The 23,383-nt window shown below is 34.6% G+C and overlaps 2 protein-coding genes and 1 long non-coding RNA gene across 3 annotated transcripts; 2 read left to right on the top strand and 1 right to left on the bottom strand.

The window, feature by feature from the left end:
• Positions 1-610: 610 nt before the first annotated feature.
• Positions 611-2,162, top strand: LOC112019054 (UPF0481 protein At3g47200). Its single transcript, XM_065779326.1, has 2 exons — positions 611-1,563; positions 1,645-2,162. Exons 1-2 carry the CDS (start codon positions 611-613, stop codon positions 2,090-2,092), a joined length of 1,401 nt encoding a protein of 466 aa, XP_065635398.1. The 3' UTR covers positions 2,093-2,162.
• Positions 2,163-6,296: 4,134 nt separating this feature from the next.
• Positions 6,297-6,969, bottom strand: LOC136069936 (uncharacterized). Its single transcript, XR_010631134.1, has 3 exons — positions 6,897-6,969; positions 6,728-6,783; positions 6,297-6,340 (listed from the first exon to the last, which is right to left on the bottom strand). It is a non-coding gene; the product is annotated as an uncharacterized LOC136069936 (long non-coding RNA).
• A 1,378-nt stretch (positions 6,970-8,347) lies between these two features.
• Positions 8,348-10,430, top strand: LOC112036306 (uncharacterized). Its single transcript, XM_065779331.1, has 3 exons — positions 8,348-8,381; positions 8,836-9,629; positions 10,300-10,430. The coding sequence occupies exons 1-3, from the start codon at positions 8,348-8,350 to the stop codon at positions 10,336-10,338; spliced, it is 867 nt and encodes a 288-aa protein (XP_065635403.1). The 3' UTR covers positions 10,339-10,430.
• Positions 10,431-23,383: the final 12,953 nt, after the last annotated feature.

The following is a 23,383-nucleotide window of genomic DNA, read 5'->3' on the forward strand; positions in this document are numbered from 1 at the left end:
CATGCTATTATTTGTTTAATTAATTTAATAACACGTAAATTGGGAATTTATCACTAAATTTTAACATGGCATATTGCAATTGGCTTGACGAATTTTTGCCTCCTACAAACATTTTCTAGCTCTACCTTTGCTTCAAAATAATACATCATGCCATGCCAAACTAAGTAAATTAAATAAAGTAAGAAGAAACAAGCCTATTCACTGTATCATTCAACATTTGTGTATTGTCTTTAATTTAATAGAAAAGATGATCCCTGTCCCCCGACTTGGTGTATTAGTAGAAAAGATGTTGAAATTACGCATGTTCAACATCAATCTTTCATAATGGATAACGACATAAAGCAAGTTTCAATTTATTTTGCATTTTTTAGATATATCATGTAGATTATATTCCAAGCTTGATATGTTAATCCATCATAAAATATAGTTGCTTTAGGAAAGTTTCTATATTCAAATAAGAACGACAGTCCTAATTTCTCAAGCTAAAGTTTCCTCGTACTATGTCAAGAATAAATTACAGTAAATACAAATTAGGACAGCAAACTTACAAAATTCAATTGCCTTCTTTGGTGCGAGCTTTCATAGGCCGAAAAGGAGCATTTTTGTTTCCATGGAGAAGTCCCATTCAAGGAGCAGCGGCATCACTGAGGAGCCCGAGGCGCGCAGCATTTCAATTGAAACTAGTCAAAATAATACCCTTGAGGCAAGGCTAAGGGAGGCCGAAGAAAATGCAATGAATCAACCTCAAACACCAAAGATACAGAAGGTTATATTCTTGCTGCGAGATAACAACGATTTCAACAAGTATTATGAGCCAAAAGTGGTATCACTCGGTCCAATCCATCATGGTAAGCCAAATTACCAGCTAGGAGAGAATTACAAGCTACTATTGACAAATGAATTCATCAAAGGTAGCGGTAAGAGCATGCAAGATTTATACCAGAAGGTTAAGGAGAAAATCAATGAACTGAGGACGTGCTTTGAGAAGGATGTGACCAAGGACTATGATGATGAGGCCCTCACTTCGATTTTGTTCGTGGATGGCTGTGCAATATTACAGTACATATATTGTGCAATTAACAAGAAGTTCAAAGAGTTGAATATAAAGAGGGACAGTGTAGCATTTGGGCAACAGGATTTGTTCTTGCTGGAGAATCAACTTCCCTATCGTCTACTCACATGGTTAATGAGCTCGAGTGTGAAGGAAAAAGAATTGAGGGAATCAATTGAAACTTACATTGACTCGCACGTTAAGGTACCAGAGGATCAGCCATCGAATTGGTTATCGTGGAGACTCTGCCAAAGATTGAAGCCACAACAAGCACAAAGTGCGAAAGAAGAAAGCCACGACAAGGTGAAGCCACAAGATCATACCATATCAGTGGCTACAGAGCCCGTCCATCTTCTTGACCATCTGAGGACACGAATGCTTCATGAACCAGGGTATGATGGAAAGGTTGGTAAAATCAACCAAAATATACAAAATGTCCAAGAGTGGCAATCCTATCGCAATGTCCAGGAGCTTAAAACAGCAGGTATCCATTTTAAACGTGGTAACAATAGTTACTTGAGTAACATATCATTCACTAAACAATTTCTTTTTCGTGGACAACTCCACCTTCCTCCAATTGTTGTGGATGACTCAACCAGGCCTAAGTTCCTGAACTTGATAGCATATGAAATGTGTCTGGATTTTGAAAATGATTTTGGGGTCACCTCTTATATATCCTTCCTCGATTCACTAATCGATGAAGCCTACGATGTTAAGAAGCTAAGGAAAGCACAGATACTCCACAATTTCCTTGACAGCGATGAAGAAGTGGCTAAACTCTTCAATGAGATAGGCACCGACTTGGTGCCTAACATCGAAATATACAGGGATGTCAGATCACAAATTCAGAAGCACTATAGGAGCAAGTGGATGACCTGGATAGCTCAAGTCTTTCACGACCATTTCAGTAGTCCCTGGACGTTCATTGCTTTCTTTGGCGCATTGTTAGCACTTGCTCTAACAATCACTCAGACTTGGTATGCTGTCAACTCTCCCCCAGGACCCTGCGATAACTTCTGCAAAAACTTAACACCAAAGTAAAAATGCAAAAGGTAAAATTTTATTTGCTGCTCTCTTTCTGAGTGTGTCTAGCTTGCTGAGAATTACACGGTTTAATTTCTATGCCTTCATGGTTTAATTTCTATGCCTTCCAGACAGCCGTTTCCAAAAAACAAGGTCATCCCAAACCCATATCATCTTGTTAATTTGTTTACAGCTTGGTGTTGAAGTTTTCTTGAAATAAGTCAGGGTGATTTTACTTTCTAATTTGATGTAATATGTGTGGATTGGAAATAATTGTGTCTGAGTTTGTGCGTGATGTGTGTTAAAGTTTCATATGTAATAAAGTTTCAAGGTGAATATATACTTGATTCAAATTCAAATATGTCTAATTTTGCAAAGCAAGGTGGCAGTAAACACAATTGTCCCTGTCCTCTTTTCTGCAACAATATTAGTACATTGTAAGGCAGTTGCAAAGGACACTGTCAATTGCATCAACTTTATGCCACATTCTCGTCATTGCAGTAAGCGTGGCTGTTTTAGTAACGAGGGAGCATTATCTTCATTTCTGTGGCCCAATATATAAGCTCAATGACTCTCTTTTTTCTCTTTTTTTCCTTTTCTATTTTAGAGAAGTGAATGAAGGAGACGAATATATAAAACTTGTTACTTAAAAGAAATGTAGAATTATTTCAACAAAAAAATCAAATAAAATAAAAATAATAATAAATTTTATGTGGATTCTCATGATATGAGTAGCAAATAACATAAAACAAGTAAACAACCGCTTATCCTTGTTGACATTCTAAGCTCAAGGGCTTAATGTCATTTTACGCCATCATTTAACTCAAAGTTGGCCTAATGCAATTCTTGTAAGAATTCTGTTGAAAAAGAGACTTCAGAATACATTGTTGTTTGCAATTGGTGATTTTGTTGCATAGAGATGAATTTCTCATAACCCAACAGAAAACTCTTTTAAGAGGGGCACATTATCACCTTGAAGAAAGCATTTTCAACCGCCCTCAAGTTGAATTATGTTTTTTGATCGCTGTATTTTACTCAATTTCTTCGATAAAACATTTATTTACTGAATGTATAATTATATTCCTACTTGATACAGTGGTTTAAAGCTACACTTTTTCAAATTACAGTTTTTGAAGCCTCAATTTTTTTTTTCTTAAGCACAACAATTTCAAACAATGCATTTTCAATAAACTTATAAATATTCACTTTTTGAAATTTAAAAAAAAAAAATTCAAAAGTAAAATCCCATTTTTTATTTTGCATTTGGAGAATTAGAGTTGAAACTATAATGTCCTTATATTAACTTGTATATGTTAGATACGTAAAGTGACATTTATTTTAGGCAAAAATGTAAAACACAAGTTTAAATATGATCAAAATTAATTTTAGCATTCTAACTTTACTTTTTAATTTTATTCAAGTCAATCCTCTAAATTTCAACATGATTCAAATCAGTACTCCCATTAGTTTCTGTTAGAATTGTGATATTAGTGACCTCAAAACTACATCGTTTTAGGTTTTACAATTAAAATAAATCCAAAAAGCTAATAAAAATTTTTATTTTTCAGGAAAAATAAATTAAAAAGATATTGATATATTTTACCAAAAACGTCCAGCAAATTTTCCCTAGCAATCCAGAAAACTTTCCACGCAACCAAACAAACTATAGAACAATCCAATCACGACACGAAAAAAATTAGAAACAAAAATTTACATCGCCAATGAAAGAAACACCATCTAATAACAAAAACAATGCTAAAATCAGCCAAGGAAACCCAGATCTAGAAAAATTAAATATATTTTTTATAAAAAAATTGCTTCCCACACCAAATCAGACGATGCCGAACCCTGAAATGCTTGGATCAACCTCACTTGGTTGCAAATCTTAAAGGAGTCAGGCACAGGAACACACAAATCTCCAGTATGTTTTGTAGATCCGAACCCATTCTTGTCGACCCATTTGTCAAGTTCAATAGCTTCGCCTCCCACTCTCTCAGCGTAAACCGTTCAGGTCATGCTTTTGGTGTAGAAAAAAAATTGTCTTCAAGTGCTTTGGACTTTTGCGAATGGAGTTTGGTTTGAATGTGCAGAAATTGGGATATGAATAGATTAGTTATTATGAGTTTGATGCTTTTGTGGAACATATTTTTGAGAAAAAAAAAAAAAAAAAAAAAAAAAATTGTGTCTTTATATATCTGTTCGTTTTTAATTATGGTGCGAAAATGTTTCTTAAAAAAATAGTTTGGAATATGGTTTTTTTTTTTTAATTTTATAGTTTTCTGGAATTTTTTTTATAATTAAAGAAACTTTAGAAAATGAAAACGATTGTAATTTTGGAAAAATTATAGAGGCTTCTGGTGGACCACGTCACTTATCTACCATTCCACTAAAAAACTTCCACTTGTTTAAAATTGCTAAGTCAGTAATTAATTTCTTTTTAAAAAAAAATTCTAACTAACAATTTTAAACATGTGACAATTTTTTAGTAGAATGGTGAACCACATTACTTGTCCACCATATGAATCTTATAATTTCTCGTAATTTTGGGAGCTACTAATGGAAAAGAGTTAAAAAAAAATAAAAATAAAATAAAAAGGTGAAAAGAGCGGCCCCAAACACTTCTTACTGTCTGGATCACAAACTAAATTGCATCAATTTGTGCAAATTTTTTTATATTCATTTTAGTGTAAAAACTTATCTTTATATTTTATTTTACATATTCAATTTTCAAATTACCATAAATCAGATTATTTATTTCAAAACATCCATTTCAATATTAAAATATTAATTTTTCTTGAATTTTTTAATAGTTTTTTTTTTCTTCATACAAAACAATCGTTTTCTACTCTCTTTCTTTATCTTTGGGATATGTTAAGAAAAAGTAAAAAACTAAAGGTAAGATTAATAGTACTAATATAAATTTACATGGTTATTATAGCAATCATGTAGTAATCATGTATTTTTATACAATTTTGCATTAATTGATGTGGGTAAATTTTAAACTTGGTTGGCTAAAAAGCCTAAAATATGATATTTTTTTCTATTATTCAAACGCTAATGCAAGTGCTCTTACATCATGTTAGTCTTCAAATAAATTAGAAAGCTCGCAGGTTCAAATATAGATAATTAGTCTTTCCAAAAAAAAAAATTGGGCAGCCTGCTAATCACATCTCTAAAACCTTAAAAAAGTGGAAGATTTATACATTCATTGAATACGATCTTCATAATAGTAATAAATTGGAAATAATAATAGTTAGAACATTTATGCATTGAATATGATCTTCATAATAGTAATAAATTAGAAATAATAATACTTAAGAAATTACAACGTGAGAGTATAATTAATGATATTTTTAAAACTATTCAAAAAATATATAAATTTATTTAATTAAAAATAATTTAAATAATAAATGTCACTTTACTTATCTACAACATATATAAGTTAAGTTAATACAAGAAAAATATAAAAATAATAAAAACTAGGGGGAATTGCATTCAAAAAAGCACATAATTATATATTTAGATCTAAGATCGATGTTGTATGGAAGAAATTGAGTAGAAAATAACGATAAGAAAACATAATTCAACTTTAGGGCGTGATGAAAATACTTTCTTGAAAGTGATAATTTGCCCCTGCTTAAAAGAATTTGGTGTGGGGTTATAAGAATTTCACCTCTATGCAACACAATCATCAACTGAATACAAAAATTAATTCTAAAGTTTCTTTTCCCAAGAATTTGTTATAAAAGTTGGTGTTAGGCCAACTCTTAAGTTAAATGATGGCGTAAAAAATGACATTAAACCCTTGGGCTAGCTTGGAATGTCAACAAGGATAAGCAGTTGTTACTTGATTTATGTTATTTGCTACCCGTATCATCGGAGGCCACATAAATTTTTTTTTATTTTTTCTATTATTTGAACTTTTAGTTGAAATAATTAAGTTATAAGTTTTATTTATTCATCTCCTTTATTCACTTCTCAAAAAAAGAAAAGGGGAAAAAAAGTCATTGAGCTTATATATTGGGCCACAAAAATGAAGTTAATCCTCTCTCATTACTCAAACGGTCTCCACTTTTGTACAACGACGAGAATGTGGCACTAAGTTGATGCAATTGACAATGAGTGATTATAGTTAAATAGTATGTGCATAGGACACAATTGAAATTGTATTTTGATTTCAGCTCTTACGTATATGGTAATATATAATTCTGAGTATGTATCTAACCAGGGGCGGAGCCACATAGTGGCTTGGGGGGGCCGTGGCCCCTGCAAAAAAAAAAAAAATTTCCCATTAGACTAGGAAGAAAAAATAACTAGGCCCCCCAACATCACACAGCCGGCCCCCCTACCCATTTCTCTCCCATTTTCCCAGCCTTCATTCAATCAAATATTAAGAACACTTCAAATTAAAAAAAAAAAAAAAATATATATATATATATATATATCTCTGTTCTACTTTCAGGAAAAAAAAAAAAAAAAAAAAGCCCATAAAAATTTTGAACTAAAATCTGAAAAAAAAAAAAAAAAAAAAAAAAAAAAAAAAAAAAAAAAGGGTAACAGAGCCCACGGCGAGCCCAAGCTCGCTCACGGCAAGCCCACAGATTCTCAACCGAAAAAAAAAAAAAAAAAAATTACAGAAAATCAGAAACGAACCCATCACGTCGCGTCGTCGCTGGCAGAGAGTTGAAACCCATCACGTCGCTGGCAGTCTGGCAGAGGCAGAGAAATCAAACCCCAATACTAAACCACACACAACTCCAGCAAACACAAACTCCAGCAAACCAAAAAACAGAGTGTTTATCAAAAAAAAAAAAAATCCCACCAATACACAAACCAAAACCAAACCCGGAACCCCAGCAAACCAAACCCAGTAACCCACGGTCACGTCGCCGTCGTCGTCGTGGTGCTCGCCTGGTCGCCCCTCGTCACAGATCGCAGATCGCCCTCCGCTCCGGCAGATCGCCTCGCCTCATCGAGTAATCGGAGATCCCTCCGCTCCGGCAGATCGCCTCATCGAGTCTTCGAGTCGTCGTCGTCGGCAGTTGCTCCCTCGGCTCCGGCGGCCGGCCTCAAGGTTTCTCTCTGACTCTCTCTCATCTCAGTCTCTCTCTGACTCTCTCTTTATCTCACTCTCACTTAACGAAAAAAATGAAATGAATTTTATGAAGGCTGAAGGTGAAGAGGCTCTTTATTTTTTGCTTTTAATAGCTGATCCACATCTCGGTAAGCCCCTCTCTCTCTCTTTTGAACTGTGACTCTCTCATTGGCTGAATGGCTGGGTTTTGTTTTTTTTCATTTTTTATCTTGTGGCTTTTATCTTATCCGGTTGACTCTCATTTCCTGTTTTTGTCTTTTTTTTTTTTTTTTTTTTTTTTTTTTTTTTTTTTTTTTGTGTTGGTCAGTGACTCAGTGTTGGTATTTGATGAATATTATTATTTTTGTTTATAAAGTAACTAAAACACCAACAAATAAAAGATGTTTCAAAAGAATATGTACATAGATTGAAAAGAGAAAGGGATCAGGTGCAAAGTCACCTTATTGCAAAATTTTAAATTGATTCTCTGAAAAAATATTAGTGCCCAAATGTCCTCTTAAAAAGAAAAAATAAAGTACTTATTTATAACAAAAATAAACTATGAAATTTTAACCCATAAAAATAAAAAATAGTATGGCTAGAATAATAGAATTTTCTTTTATCTTCTTATCCCATGAATATAAGTTTGATTAAGAGCGTGTAATTAATGTATAGAATTAATTTTATAAAAGACAAATTAATTAAATCATTCATAAAAGACAAATTAATTAAATCATTTTTGTTTTTTTAGGGGTTATTATTAATTAAAGTTGTATTAAAAATAGGCTGACTGTTTAAATTATAGTGAAAATTTTGTTTTTTCTTGAGTATGAATAATATTCATATAACTAAGTAAAAATTTCTAATTAAAAAAATTCTTTTCAGGTTAATTTTTGAGTCATATTCTTAAAGCTAAAAGAATTATGAGCAAACGAAAAACAATTGATGCATTCTTTAAGAAAAAAGATGCTAGCAGTTCAGAAATTAGGACACCTATGGCTGTAGAAACAAATCTTAATACTTCAATACCTGATGAACACCCTCCAAATGTCCAAAACTTCAATTTGAAGAGATAGATCGTGATCCAGGATCACGTAAACAAATATGTGAATTTCCTATCAACCAACAAGATGAAATCCGACGAGCTTATCTCAAAGAAGGTCCATATCAACCTGAAAATATAGACTATCCATACAATGATGATACTCATCATCGTCGATTTCAACCTTCATGGTTTGATTCACATAGGGATTGGTTGGAATACTCACCTTCAATGGATGCAATATATTGTCTACCTTGCTACCTTTTTAGTAAGAAACCAATAGGTCGTCCTGGATCAGATGTATTCATTTCACGAGGTTTTAATAATTGGAAAAAGGTGAAAGATGGAATGAATTGTCCTTTAATTCGTCATGAAGGGAAAGAACCAAACTCCCCACATAAAATTGCTATGAAATGTTGCGAGGATTTAAAGAATCATTCACGACATATTGACAAGCTGATTGAGAAACAAACGTCAAAAGAATTAGAGAATAATCGGTTGCGGCTCAAAACCTAAATAGAGTGTGCTCGATGGCTAGCATTCCAAGCTTGTGCTTTTAGAGGTCATGATGAAAGCCTTGATTCAAAAAATAGAGGTAATTTTATTGAATTGATAAAATTCACATCAACTTTCAATACAAAGTAGCTAGTGTTGTCTTAGAAAATGCACCAGGAAATGCCAAATATACATCACCCACAATTCAAAAGGAGATTTTGCATATTCTTGCTAGTAATGTGCGAAATGCTATTCGTGAAGAAATTGGGGATGCAAAATTTTGCATTCTTGTTGATGAAGCTCGGGATGAGTCGAAGAGAGAGCAAATGGCCATCATTTTGAGGTTTGTTGATAAAGAAGGTTTCATTAAAGAGCGTTTCTTTCATGTTGTGCATGTTAGAGACACTACTGCATTGACTTTAAAGAATGAGATATGTGCTGTCCTTTCTCATTACAACCTCCACATTGAAAATATTCGAGGTCAAGGATATGATGGGGCTAGTAACATGCGTGGTGAATGGAATGGATTACAAGCTCTTTTTCTTAAAGAGTGCCCATATGCTTATTATGTACACTGTATGGCTCATAGGTTGCAATTAGCTCTAGTTACAGCATCTAGAGAAGTAAAAGATGTTCATCAGTTCTTTGATCATTTGGTTAATATTATCAATATTGTTGTTGGTTCTAGTAAGCGTAATGATGAATTGCAACATGCTCAAGCAGAACAAGTTGAAAATATGATTGCTTCTAATGAAATTGAGACTGGAAGAGGTGCAAACCAGATTGGTACTTTGCAACGAGCTGGAGATACTAGGTGGGGATCTCATTTTCAATCTATTTGTAGTTTGATTAACATGTTTGATGCTACTTGCAAAGTTATCAACACTATCTCTGAGGAAGGGGCTAACTATAAACAACGCGGTGATGCCGAGGGAGCTTATCAGGTATTAACATCATTTGAATTTATTTTAATCTTGCATTTGATGAAAGAGATAATGGGAATTACTAATGTTCTTTGTCAAGCTTTGCAACAACGTTCTCAAGACCTTTTAAATGCCATGCATTTAGTTTCAACTACAAAATCACTTATTCAAAAGTTGAGAGATGATGGATGGGAGCCTTTACTTGCTAGTGTTATAGCATTTTGTGAGCAACATGAAATTGATATTCCTGATATGAATGCTCGTTACACTAAAGGTCGAGGTAGATATCGTCGTCAAGATGAAGATGTAACAATGGAACATCATTTTAAAATTTGCATATTTACAGTTGCAATAGACTTTCAATTGCAAGAATTGAAAAGTAGATTTTGTGAGCTAACAACGGAACTTGTCATTCTCAGTTCAGCTTTAAATCCCAAGGATGCTTTTAGATTATTCAAAATTGTTCACATATGCAATTTAGTTAAGAAATATTATCCTCAAGATTTTATTGAACATGAACAAGAACTTTTGGAGTCTCAATTGCAACATTATGAGCTTGATGTGATAAAACATCCAGATTTTCAGAATATGAGTACAATTTCCGAGCTATGTAGGGGATTAAAAATTTCAGGAAAGTCTAATGTCTATTTTTTAATTGATAGACTTATTCGTCTTGTGTTGACCCTTCCAGTTTCTACAGCAACTACAGAACGAGCTTTCTCAGCTATGAAGTTGTTAAAAACAAGACTTCGCAATAGAATGGAGGATGAGTTTTTGGCAGATAATATGATAGTTTATATAGAGAAGGAAATTGCAGGGAATTTCACTATGGAAATGATAATGGAAGAATTTTATTCCATGAAAAATCGTCGTCAGGCATGATTTGATCCAACCTGACTTGAATAATGTTGCGTGCTTTTTAATGGGAGATTTACTGAGGCTTAGTCCATGGAGCGGAGGCTTGGGCAGACAAAATTTTTTTGGCCCGTTTTGTAGCCCATTGTGAATTCTGTGCGTAGGATATAAAAGCCTTTTTTTTGGTGATTATGGTTTTGTCTTGTTGTTTTTGAGAAAGAAAAACACTGTAGCCGCACATTGTAATTTTTTTTTATAATAGTGAAATCCCTGCAACACCGTGGACGTAGGCAAATTGCCGAACCACGTAAATACTATCTTGTGCGTGTGATTGTTTTTCTTTTGGCATTTTGTTTTCTCTATTTTTTTGTTTCTCACAGGTTTGGAATTTCAGTTGAATTCCTAACATGTTCAAGTATATGATGATATATGAAAGTTGATAATTTTGTATCCAATAGACTTAAGAATTATATTTAGTACATTTATGTTACAACCCGGCCCCCCCATGAATTTATTCCTGGCTACGCCCCTGTATCTAACAATAATCAATGAATCAACAATGGCCAATGAAACTGCCTTTGCAGTGTACCAATATTGTTACAAAATAGAGAGGACCGAGAAAATTGTGTCTACGGTGACCTTGCTTCGCAAGATTAGATTGTAGAATAGGCTGACATTAGAAAATTCTTTAAACTTTTTTTTTAGGGGGATTCTTTAAACTTGATTACATATAAAACTATACACACACCACGCACAAATTCTGAGACAATCTACACATATTACATCAAATTAGAAAGTACAATTGACGAGTAGCATGTAAATGGTCGTCTGTTACTTGCAAACTGTCCATGACAGTGACGAATGAGAGTACGGACAAACGTACCAAAATCAATGATCAAGCAATGAATAGCACGTAACCGTTACCCTTGTCCAATAATACAGAATTAAGGGTCAATTACGAACGGAAGATGTTGGGATTAATTTGCCATCATCGAGCATTAATTACTCCAGCTGCAGTATAATGGTATACTGAGTATTAACTCAACATAAGGCTATATAAAGCCAAAAAAGACAAGTAAAAAAACACGATCACACAATTGCTATACAAAATTACAGATTATCCAGAGAGAATAAGCTAACTTAAGCATCAGAGGGTCCTTGGCAAGCCCCAAACCAGTGCCTTTATCTATTGAGTGCTTTCTGTGATACAGGATTTCAGGTCGTCCAGCATACTGACAAGGAACATACTGACGAGGCGAACTCCTGCTTCATCAGTTTAGCGCCGTTTGTGGGAAAAATCGACCGAGCTGTTGAATTATCTATTGAATAAGTTCCTCAGAACCGATGGACTCGACTTCGACCACACCACCAGATCCGGTGGTAATGGCCCAACAAATTTAAGCACTCACTGCTAATGTGCAAGAATTGATGAAACAAAATGAAGAATTGAAGCGAAAGGCACGCCCTGAGACTCCGACTATGTCGCATTCTCAGTGTGATCGCAATGACAACGATGTCGAGGTCTAGAATCTAGAGAATAGCAGAAGGGAGACTTCAGAACATACCGTGCAATTAACTCGTGGTAGTGAGCAAATGATGAAGAACATGAGAAAGGAGTTAGACGAGGTTAAAAATGCCATGAAGGGGAAGATAGCAATAAACCTATATGGCATGATCAAAAGGACCGACTCACCCTTCATAGCAAGTATTTTGGAGTGCCCCTTGCCTCCCAAATTTCGTCTCCCTTAGCTAGAAGTTTACAATTGCACTAAGGATCCCCTGGACCACACAAGGGTGTTCAAAATAATTCTGAGCCTCCAGCATACCCCAGATGAAGTCATTTGGGGGACATTCCCAGCAACCCTTAGGGGAGCGGCACAGGTATGGTTCAATAAGTTGCTCGCGGCATCCATTGCAAATTTTGACCAGCTGAGTGACTCCTCCGTTCTTCGCATCATTAAGGGTCAATGCCATAAGAGGCCCACCTCTTATCTGCTAACTATAAAACAGCAGGAAAGAGAGACCCTAGGAGAATATGTGAAGCAATTTAATAAAATAATTCTAGAAATTGATGAAGCTGATGAGCGGGTGATAATGACGACCTTCCAAGCTGGGCTGATTAACCCTGACCTCATTTTCTCTCTAAGGAAAACTCCTCCAACCTCAATGACAGATTTGTTGTTTGAAGCAAAAAAATACATGAATGGGGAAGATGTGCCGACTGCAAAGGGGCTGACGAGCAAGTGAAAGAAAGACAAAGGCACAGAGTCCCAGAGCAAGAAGAAGGGGTGCAAAGATAATCTTACGGAAGCCAAGGCTAGCAAAAGTGGTCTGGACACATCATCAAAGAGAAAGTTGAATTTCACCTCTCTAATATTGCTTGTGGACAAGATTCTCATGCAGATAAAAGATGACCTTGCACTGAAATGGCCTAAACCATTGAGCTCATCCTCAAAACAGAGAGATATGAAGATGTAATGCCGCTTCCATAAAGACCATGGTCACTATACAGATGAATGCCAAGATTTGAAAGAGTAGATAGAGGAGTTGATCCAAAGGGGAAAACTTCAAAAGCTTGTTAAGAAAGACTATCAAGCTCACCAGCGAACAGAGTAGAAGCCTACTAACGACCAAAGGGAGGAAGATCGGGACAATCTCAAGCCAATTGTGGGAGAAATAAAGACGGTCACTAGGGGACCATTCATTGGAGGATCATATAAGTCCCTGAGGAAGGCAATCCAGAGACAGGTGAACTGCATTCATGTCAAGCACCCAATGGCAAAACATCGTCGCACTGGGAATGATGACATTGTTTTCTCTGAGCAAGATGTGAAGGGGATCAGGCAGCCCCATGATGACCCCCTCGTCATTATGCTAACCATTGAAGGATTCAACACTCGAAGAGTGCTGGTGGATAATGGAAGCTCGACAGATGTAATGTACATGACGACTTTCCAGCAGATGAAGTTGGATTCAAAATGCCTCAAGCCGTTCGAATCTCCATCGATTAGCTTCAGTGGAAACCATGTTTATCCAAAGGGTATCATTTCATTACAAATTACAGCAGGGACCTACCCCGCCCAAGTAACGAGGATGGTAGACTTCTTGATCGTCGACTGCCCTTCATCTTATAATGTGATTCTTGGACGACCAATCCTTAATCGCCTCAAGGCGATAACTTCGACATACTGTCTGAAAGTGAAATTCTTGACCCCCAATGAATTGGAGAAATCACTGGGGACCAAATTTTGGCTCGGGAATGTTACCAAGCAGTCTTGGCATCTAGGGAAAATCACACCTAGATGGTAGAAGAAGAGCCACCTAAACCCGTGGAGGAGGTGAAAAACATTGTGCTAGTGGAAGGAGACCCATCCAAAACCACCAAGGTAGGAAAGGAGCTTCAACAGACTTTGAAGAATGAGTTAGTGAAGTTTTTGAAAAAGAACTTGGATGTCTTTGGTTTGGAGCCATAAGGACATGCTAGGGATCGACAAACAAGTAATAAAGCACAGTCTTAACGTCGACCCAATAAAGAAGTCCGTTCAACAAAAAAGGCGAGTATTCGCTCTAGAGCGAAATAAAGCAATCATGGAAGAAGTGGAGAAGCTTTTAACTGCTAGATTCATTCGAGAGGTCTACCATCCAAAATGGCTTGCCAATGTTGCTATGGTAAAAAAGTCCAACGAAAAATGGAGAATGTGTGTGGACTTCACCAATTTGAATAATACATGTCCCAAAGACAGTTTTCCCCTTCCTAGAATTGACTAGCTTATTGATTCAACATGTTAGGACATATGTAAATCATTGTTAGGAACATATGTCAATATAGAATTGGCTAATCCTTTGACAAAATGCACTTTACTTGTAATTGGGTAGATCTAGGACGTGTTTAATGCTTCAAGGAACAAAGTTTCAAGATCAAGTGTTAAAGTCATGCAAGTCTGTCCAAGAAACAAGTAAAGAAGTGCTGGATTTTAAATCTCGACAGCTAGATCGACAACTAGTATCTATCGAGGTTTAAAAATATGTTTCAGCCCGAGGTTTATGAAAATCAGTTTTTCAGAGCTAATTTCACTTTAATCCGTAAATATATGTTTAGGCTTTCTTTTCTTACAACCCTAAACATATATAAGGATTGTTTTAAGGGCCATTACAACTAAGGCAAATCAATGCAAAAGTTTTTCACAAGCATATTATGAAGCGGAGACATATGCCCTTGTTCATCTTTCTATTCAAGAAGCTACTGTGTTTGTACACCGTAGAGTTTTGTAACCAAAATGCTTCATGATCTTCATCATGTTGATGAACTAAAGAACTTTGCAACCAATATCTTTCTCAAGTTGGTAAGTAAGTCGCATACTAGGATTCGTGCATCAAATTGTTTAGTCACATACTGGGAGCTGTGCATTAAAAGGAGAGATTGTTACCACAGAACAAGTCCAATTAGGTATTAGGGTAAGAGTTCAATTGTAGGCTGGTATAAGATACTGAGATTCCTTTACTTATAACCGCTTTTTGTGATAATAATGAATTCTCGAGAGTGGTGACCTTAAAATCACTCGGTGGAGTTTTTGCCTTGTAAGTTTTGCCCATTCGTAAACAAATCACTGTGTCAATTTATTTTCCACTGCATTTTAACTTAGTTGGTGATTTGTTTGTGCTATCATGCTTATTGCATGCAAATTGAATTAATTAATCAACTTGGCTAATTAATTGGTTAATTCATCACAGGGGTTAATACATTCTTGGCCTATCAAGTGGTATCAGAGCAAATACACTTTAATTGGATTAATTTCCTGAGTGTGATCCTTGACCTCTGTTGTCATGGATCGTGAACAATCTCTTTTGATTCCTCCTTTATTTGATGGCACTAATTATGCGTACTAGAAAGTTCATATGAAAGTTTTTTTGCAGCCTCTAGGTGAAAAAGTTTGGCAAGCTATTGAAGTTGGCTAAATTAAGCCTAAGGAAGCACCAGTGGGTTGGGATAAATCAACAATCATAGCGGCAAATTTCAACAGTAGGGCCTTAAATGCTTTGTTTTGTGGGGTAAGCAATGAGGAATTCAAGAAAATATCATATATGGAAGTTGCCAAGAAATCATAGACCATTCTTGAGACCACTTATGAAGGTACCAAGGCAGTAAAGACTGTGAAACTTCAAAGACTCCCTAGTAATTTTGAAGAAATAAGGATGAAGGAGGATGAGACCTTTGATGAGTTCTATGCTAAACTCAAGGATAATGTGAATTTTGCCTTCAACCTTGGAGAATCTATAGCAAAATCCAAAATTGTTAGGAAAATCCTTTGGTCCTTGCCCATGCCAAAATCACTATCATTGAAGAAGTGAAGGACATTGATCAAATTCCTTTGACTAAACTTGCAGGGAACTTTTAAATCTATAAAATGGGATTAGATTTACTGGGAAAATGTGGAAAGAGAAGAAACTTGGCTCTTAAAGGTATAGAGGAAAAGACTGATGACTCAGAAGATGTAGATGAAAGCAAAAATGAAGATGAAGATGACGATGATGATGAGGATCTGACCTTCACAGCTAATGAGATTATCAAGCTTCTTCAATTTAGGAAAAAGGATAAGGACAAACCTCCTAAAAATCTAAATCCTCTAGGAAGGGCAAGAATGAAAAACCCCTTTTCCAATACCATGAGTGCAAAGGTTTTGGTCATATGAGAATAGAGTACTCAAACTATCTTATGAAGGAAAAGACTAAGAATTCAAAAGATAAAGGGTTGGTAGCTACCTTAAGTGATACTAAGAATGACTCTTCTGATGAGTATGTGGATGAATGTGGTCACTTTATAGCTTTTGCTACCACAACTGATAAGGTGATTGTGGAAAGTGCTAGTGACAGTGAGAATTCTTCTGATGATGAAGTAGCCAAGAAGATGACCCTTCAGAAAGCCTATGGTAAGCTAAGCACTGAATTTACCAAATTTGAAAAGACTTCTCATCTTTGTAGAAATGAGCTTAATGAGGCAAAAACTCAAAAAGCTGTTCTATTAGTCAAATTAGATGAGACTACAAGGTTGGTTGAAACTCTTGTTGTGGAGAACACCTCATTAGAAAAGAATGTCAAGAATCTTGGGTTGAGCTTAGTCAAGCTAGAACTCAAATAGAAAGGATGTCTAGTGCAGAGCTTGATGAGGTATTAAGTGCTCAAAAGTCTATTTCTGATAAAACTGGCTTAGGATATGCTATTTTCTCCGACCCCTCCTCTTCCATGGCTTCTAGATTAAGGACTACCTTTATGCCCTAATCTGAGAAAGGTAATAAAGGTATGAAATCCATAACTGATTTATCTAATTCTAAATCCTTTGTTAGACCTCATGTTTGTCACCACTGTGGTGTTTCTAGACACATTCGTCCTAATTGCTTTAAGTTGTATCCTCAAAAGTAAGTGTCCAAACAGTCACAGGTTTCTTCTCCCCAATCATCTTATACTAATAGTATATCTTCTCTCTGCTACCTTTGACGAACTCATATGTCAACACAAGCTTGTAATTCTCTCCTAGATGGTACCTAGCATTACTGAAAGTTCAATATGTGTGTAAAATACCCTTGAATGTTTAGACCCCAAATTACAAATTATTAATTCAAACTTATAATCAAACAATTAATGTGCGGAACATGAACATAAGCCAAACACAAAATTGATAAACAATCTAAGCCAATTATAATCACATCCACAGCAGAAAATAAAAGGCAAAGATAAAGGAAGAGAGATGCAAACACAAGGACAACACGCGATGTGTTATCGAAGAGGAAACCGAAACCCTCGGCGTCAAACCTCTCCACCGCCCTCCAAGCGGTCAATAATCCACTAGAAAATGTAGTTGGGATACACAAACAGCAATAGACCCTCCAAGCCTAATCTACCCAGGTACCTAACCCCTCCAAGTTTCTTGCTCCAACGAGGTTGCGCCGAACCTTTTTCTTTTCTAGCTTACCGGATTCTGCTATAACCCATAGCATCAACCAATAACCATTGGTCCCTTCCAAACTGCTTCCCTTAGCACCAAAATACCTTTTTAGAGACGTAGGTGTGATAAGAAAAGGATTTGGTTAATAACCTCTCAAGGATGTATTAATGGAGAGGAAGAGAGTAGAGAAATTTGAAAAGTCTCTTAGTGAAGATTGGGGATAAGGCAATCTTGTTTTTCTCTAGGGTTTCTCTCACAAAATTCTCTCTGGGAGCTCTCTACATTTTGTGGGTATAATGCTCTATATATAGTGGTGTGTGTTTGGAATACAAAGAGTCAGTTTTTCCCAAACAGGGCTAATTGGCAGCTTGGCCTCGCGACTGGTCTAAGTCGCGAGTTCAAGTCACGAGATAATGGCCTGGCCCGCCTGGAACTTTTGTCCTGTAGTGCAACAGTTGGCGTGACCCTTCACCTCCCCACATGCTTCTCACGTGTGCAGCAGTTGGCGGCTTGCAAGCCACGAGTCAGTCGTGAGTCCTAGCCGTGAGTCCCTGCTTCTTTGCACAAAGTTGAGCAATTCTTCACACTCTCTTCACACACTACCCTTACATGAATCCCACCTAAATACAGGGTTACTAAGTGCTAAATTGCAAGCAAATTGGCACGAAATAAAGCCAACAAGATGGTTGATAAATTTCAACCTTACAATTACCATGATGGATAGGACTGAGTGATACTGCTTTTGGCTCATAGTGTTTCTGGAAGAAATTCTTATTATCTCGCAACAAGAATATAACCTTTTGTATCTTTGGTGCTGGGGATAGTGTCACATTTTTTCTTGCCTCCATTACTACATCAATCTTTGCCTCCAGGGTAGTTGATTCGATAGAAATGATGTTCGTCTGGGCGTCCTCAGTAACGCTGCTGCTTATTTCACTGGCTTCTCTTCTTAAAATTCCCTCCATAGAAACAACATGCTCCTTCCCTGCCATAGCAAGTTTGTACCAGAGAAAGTGAATTGAATTTTGTAAGTTTACTGTCCTACCTCGTATTTAGTTTACTACGTAGAAACTTTAGCATGAGAAATTTGGTGCTATTGCTTGAGAAATACGCCAAGAGGATTGCTAACGTGGTCCTCCCTGACCTCCCAACCAATAAACTACTATTATTTATACAAATATGATATTATCTAGTAATTTTAATTTTTTATTTCTTGTGCTAATTAGGAAGCTCATACATACATTTGTATAGATAACATCATCTCATTAGTCAGGAAGGATCACATCAGCAGTCCTCCCAATGTAAATAATAATTTCTCCTATCGCTAATCTTATTTGAATGTAGAAACATTCCTAAATTAACTAGTTTTTATGACGAATAAATAATTAAATATACCAGGATTGGAATATAAAATACAATATATGTCTAAAAAATACAAATAAAGGAAATGCGACTTTGCTTATCACTTTTATTAACAAACATGGTACACTTTTCTGAACAGGAAATTATTTGTTTATATAAACAGTACAATCTTTTCCTCAAAAATTATATATATATATTATATTAAAAAAAAATTTTTTTCATGTTAGATGTAAGATGTGGAGTGATTGTTCAATTCTTCCTTCCAAATAAACTATTAATTAATATTACCAGCTTTATATATTTATTCATTGTACATGAGAGATTGATATTTAACGTGAACAAAAAACCAAGTCTTCACATTTTTAGTTTTAGGTTTATGCTATCTACTAATATTCCAAGTCCGGGATCATCTTTTCTATGAAAAGTATATATATAACGGTACCATATAAATGAAAAAGTTGGTTCCTTCCTACTTTATTTACCTACATAGTTTGGTAAGGTATATTATATTTTACGCAGAATCAGAGCTATAAAATGTTTTTTCGAGGGGTTGTGGTTATTTTATTTTCTATTTTGTATAATTCTTTAGTTACAACTAGAACTCTAAATTAACAAGTTAAGTCGAGCCAAGTCAAATATTAAAAATTCAGACTTTTTTATTTAATTTTTATTTCGAATATGAGCCAAACTCGAGCTTATCACAAAAAAAAAAATACATGTTCAAGTTTGTTCATGAGCTTCTTTTTTTCATATATATAAAAATAGTGACTAAAATATTTTACATTTTCATATATTATAAATTTTTACTAAGAATATACTAATTATATCATCAATGAACTATGAATAATAATTTTTTCAAGTATATATAAATATATTTTTAGATAATTATACATATTAAACTATAATATTTTTTATAATCAAATCGAGCACCATGTTCACGATTAAATTATTATGTTTAAGCTTTAGTCATTTAATAATCGAGCTAAAAATTGGGTTTAAACTTAGCTTTTTTCACGAATTGAGTTTGAACTGTTCATAAACAATTTGGTTTATTTATAGTCCTATTTACAACAATAGGGAGAGAAAACTTGAACACTGACTCTCCTAATGGAGGAAAGTAGATTATGCCACTAAGTTATAGAGCTTGCTGCGGTTAATTTTAATATTTTATATATATACGGGCTTAAAAAAATTATATTATGCCTAGGGCAATTGAAATGTTTGGTTTACAAAAATATAGGAGCCCCTACCATCGGCGCTTCCCCCGAAGGAATGTAAATTTTACAACACACACAAGGAATGGGGACAAAGGCATAATACACAGGGAATGGGTAACATGCCTAATTTCTTAATGTATCACATACTTGAAAAAATACATTATTGAACACTTGTTTTTTTTTTTGAAAGCCATTATTGAACACTTGTTAGTGTATATCATTTATACATATCACCTATTTCATGTGTTAAATATAACACCTATTCCATGTATTAAATGTGAATATATTTAAAAAATATGATTAAATTTGGTAAGGATGTGGTACAAAACCCATGTTTTGCCCCTCCAATCCCAACATGACACATTATCTTATCACATATTTAAGAATAAGTACAATCATACCCAATTAATTCTAATACCCATATATAAATCCAACCAAATTGGGAGATTATTGATATGTTATTAGGTGTGGTATGATGTATTGAATTTTAAGTAAAATGCTAACGTGATAATCTCTTATTGAATGGTGTAAAACATGGGTTTTACACCTCATCCTTACCAAATTCAAACTCTTAAAAAATATGGATAATATATGCGAAATTATAAACATTAATTGTGTGTATGATGTGTACATTAATGAGTGTGTAATAATATTTTTAGGAAAAGCTTGACTATAAACTTGTTGTAGTCTAAAGTTACAACTCCTATTCAAGAAATTAACATGGCTGCATATTTTGGAAATTTTATTATTGAATTGCATGTTATTTATGTTTTTAATACACATGTCAAATTTATATAATTTAGATGTTATTTACTATTCAATCCATAAACTTATTTTTTACATATAATTTTAAACTAAAAAACTCAAAACTTAAACATTTGAATCCTGATTGATGGCATAATTATTAATTATTAATCTTCTCCTACAATTATACTAGTAATAGGATATAGCCCTCTCAAAAAATTATAACTGGCCCCCCTAATCATTTCTAACATTTCTAGTTAGTCTAATGGATTTTTAGTTGGCCTCCTCAATTGTCCAAAACTTTATTACCGGCCAATCCCAATTATTCCTAAGATTTACAGTTAGTCCAAAGGATAATGACTAACAATTGATCTTCTCAATTGTCCAAAAAATTTATAATTAATCCAATGGATAATAACTCCCTCTTGAGCATCATTGACAACCCATTTCCCAACATAATTTCAAAATTTTTTTTTTCATCTTTAGGGACCTACAGAGCTTTGTTGTAGTTGCTGCTAGTGCTAGCCCATTGCACCATTTTCTTTCGGCGAAAACCATATTTTCGTCTCTATATTTTCAGATGATTCCCACTTTAGTCCCTATCTTTTATTTTTACTGCTTTTTGTCCCTATTTAGAAAAACGCCTTCCATTTTAGTCTTTTCAGTTAGTGCCCTAACAGCAAAGTCCTAGGTGACAGACGAAACTATTAAAATAATAATAATTTTTTTTTTTTATTTTGGCATTAAATTAAAAAAATTAATTTATTAATTTTAACTAAATAAAAAAAATTAAAAACCAAAAATCATATGAATTGAGATCTAAGTGTGTCTTGAACAAGAACAATAAGAACACAAACCTAGATCTAAGAACACAAACCCAGAAATTAAATGCTCATACCATTTTCAGGGGGATCTAAGAACAACACTGTTTCAGGGAGAGAGAGAAGGAGTGGGATTGGGATTTGTTGAAGTGGTGGACGAGGTCCCACATGGTTTGGGATTTGCGAGCATGAGCAAGGGATTTGATGAGTTCTTCGAACTCCAGAGAGTTGGGGTGGTAGTTGGATTGAGTTAAGGCCTGTTGAAGAAGCGGTGGGACTCGGTGGTAGAGGAGTAGGCGCAGAGGACGCGGAAGATGAGCTCAGAGGTAACGTGGAGAGAGAGCTTGTTGAAGGTTCGCTCCAGGTAGAATTTGCGGTGGACGATGTTTGAGACGTGGTGGATTGCGACAAAGTATTGGTTGTTGTTTGAGACGACGTCATTTTTATTAGGTGATTCATTGGTGGTGAGGGTTCTTGAGAAAGAGAGGATAAGTGGAAGAGTTTGGGTTTGGTTTTGGTATTGGGTGTGTTTGTTTTGAAAAGGAGGAGAAAAAGTTGGGTGAGTTTGAGCTTTGTGGACTGCAAGAGAATTTGATTTTTTTTTTGTTCTATATTTCTTTTGTGAAATGGGTAGTTTTTGCAATTTTTAATTTTTAATTTTTTTATTTGGGTGATGGGTTTATGAGGTTCATTTGTGCTTGATTCTTAATGCTGGGTTGTGTTTTTTTATTTTTTATTTTTTTATTTATTTTTTTACAATTGAATATGAATCTATTTATTTTTATTGATGGTTGTGTGTTAGATTTGGGTTTGCGTTCTTATTGTTCTTGTTCAAGACACACTTAGATCTCAATTCATGTGATTTTGGCTTTAATTCTATTTTTAATTTTTTTATTTAGTTAAAATTAATAATTTTTTTTTTTAAAATTTAGATGCTGATGTGGCATTTTTTAATGCGAAAATAAAATTTATTATTATTATTTTAATAATTCTGTCTACCACCTAGGACTTTGATGTTAGGGCATTGATGGAAAGGACAAAAATGGATGGCATTTTTCTAAATAGGGACTAAAAGCGGTGAAAATAAAAGATAGAGACCAAAGTGGGAATAGCCTAAAAATGTAGGGATGAAAATATGGTTTTCTCCTTTTCTTTCTTCTCAACACAAAATTTCTATCTCAACCAAAACTTTTTTTTTTTGTCCAGGTGTAACATTGTCTTCTTGACTCTTTGAAGAAGTGAATATGCAAGTGCATTTTCTTCATTCTCTCTTTTATCAATCATCATTATTCTTTTACCATTATTATTATTTTTGTTTCTTTCTTCTGCCATTGTGTGTGTGTGTGTTGTTATGCATACGGGTATTTAAGATTTTGTTGTTCACTGTTTTGTATTGCTATTTTTATTCCAAGAAAGATCGTTGTGCATAATTTTGATGCAAAATGTTCTTTTATTGGAATTTTTTTTTCTATAATAAACTACATAATTTTTTTGTATGTTCATTAATAATAAACTACAAAATGCAAAATTCACCCTCTAAGTTTCACCATTTTTCATTTCAGTTCTCTAAGTTTAGGTTTTGTCATTTCAGTCCCTTAAGTTTCATTTATTCCCAATTAAGTCATTCGTTAGTATTTTGTTAATTGTTGCTGTCAACTTACCAAAATGACACCGTTTTGAACTTTTTAATATATTTTTTTTCCTTAAGGTTAGAAAAATGTTAAATAAAAAATAAAAACAAAATGAAACCCCACCCACCCACCTAATATTAGAGAAACCCAGAATGAGAGATGGGGAAAGAGAGAGAAAGAGAGATCGAAAGCAGGAAGATCGAGA

Source organism: Quercus suber, unplaced genomic scaffold (assembly GCF_002906115.3).
Source record: "Quercus suber isolate HL8 unplaced genomic scaffold, Cork oak 2.0 scaffold_11, whole genome shotgun sequence".
NCBI classification, from domain to species: domain Eukaryota; kingdom Viridiplantae; phylum Streptophyta; class Magnoliopsida; order Fagales; family Fagaceae; genus Quercus; species Quercus suber.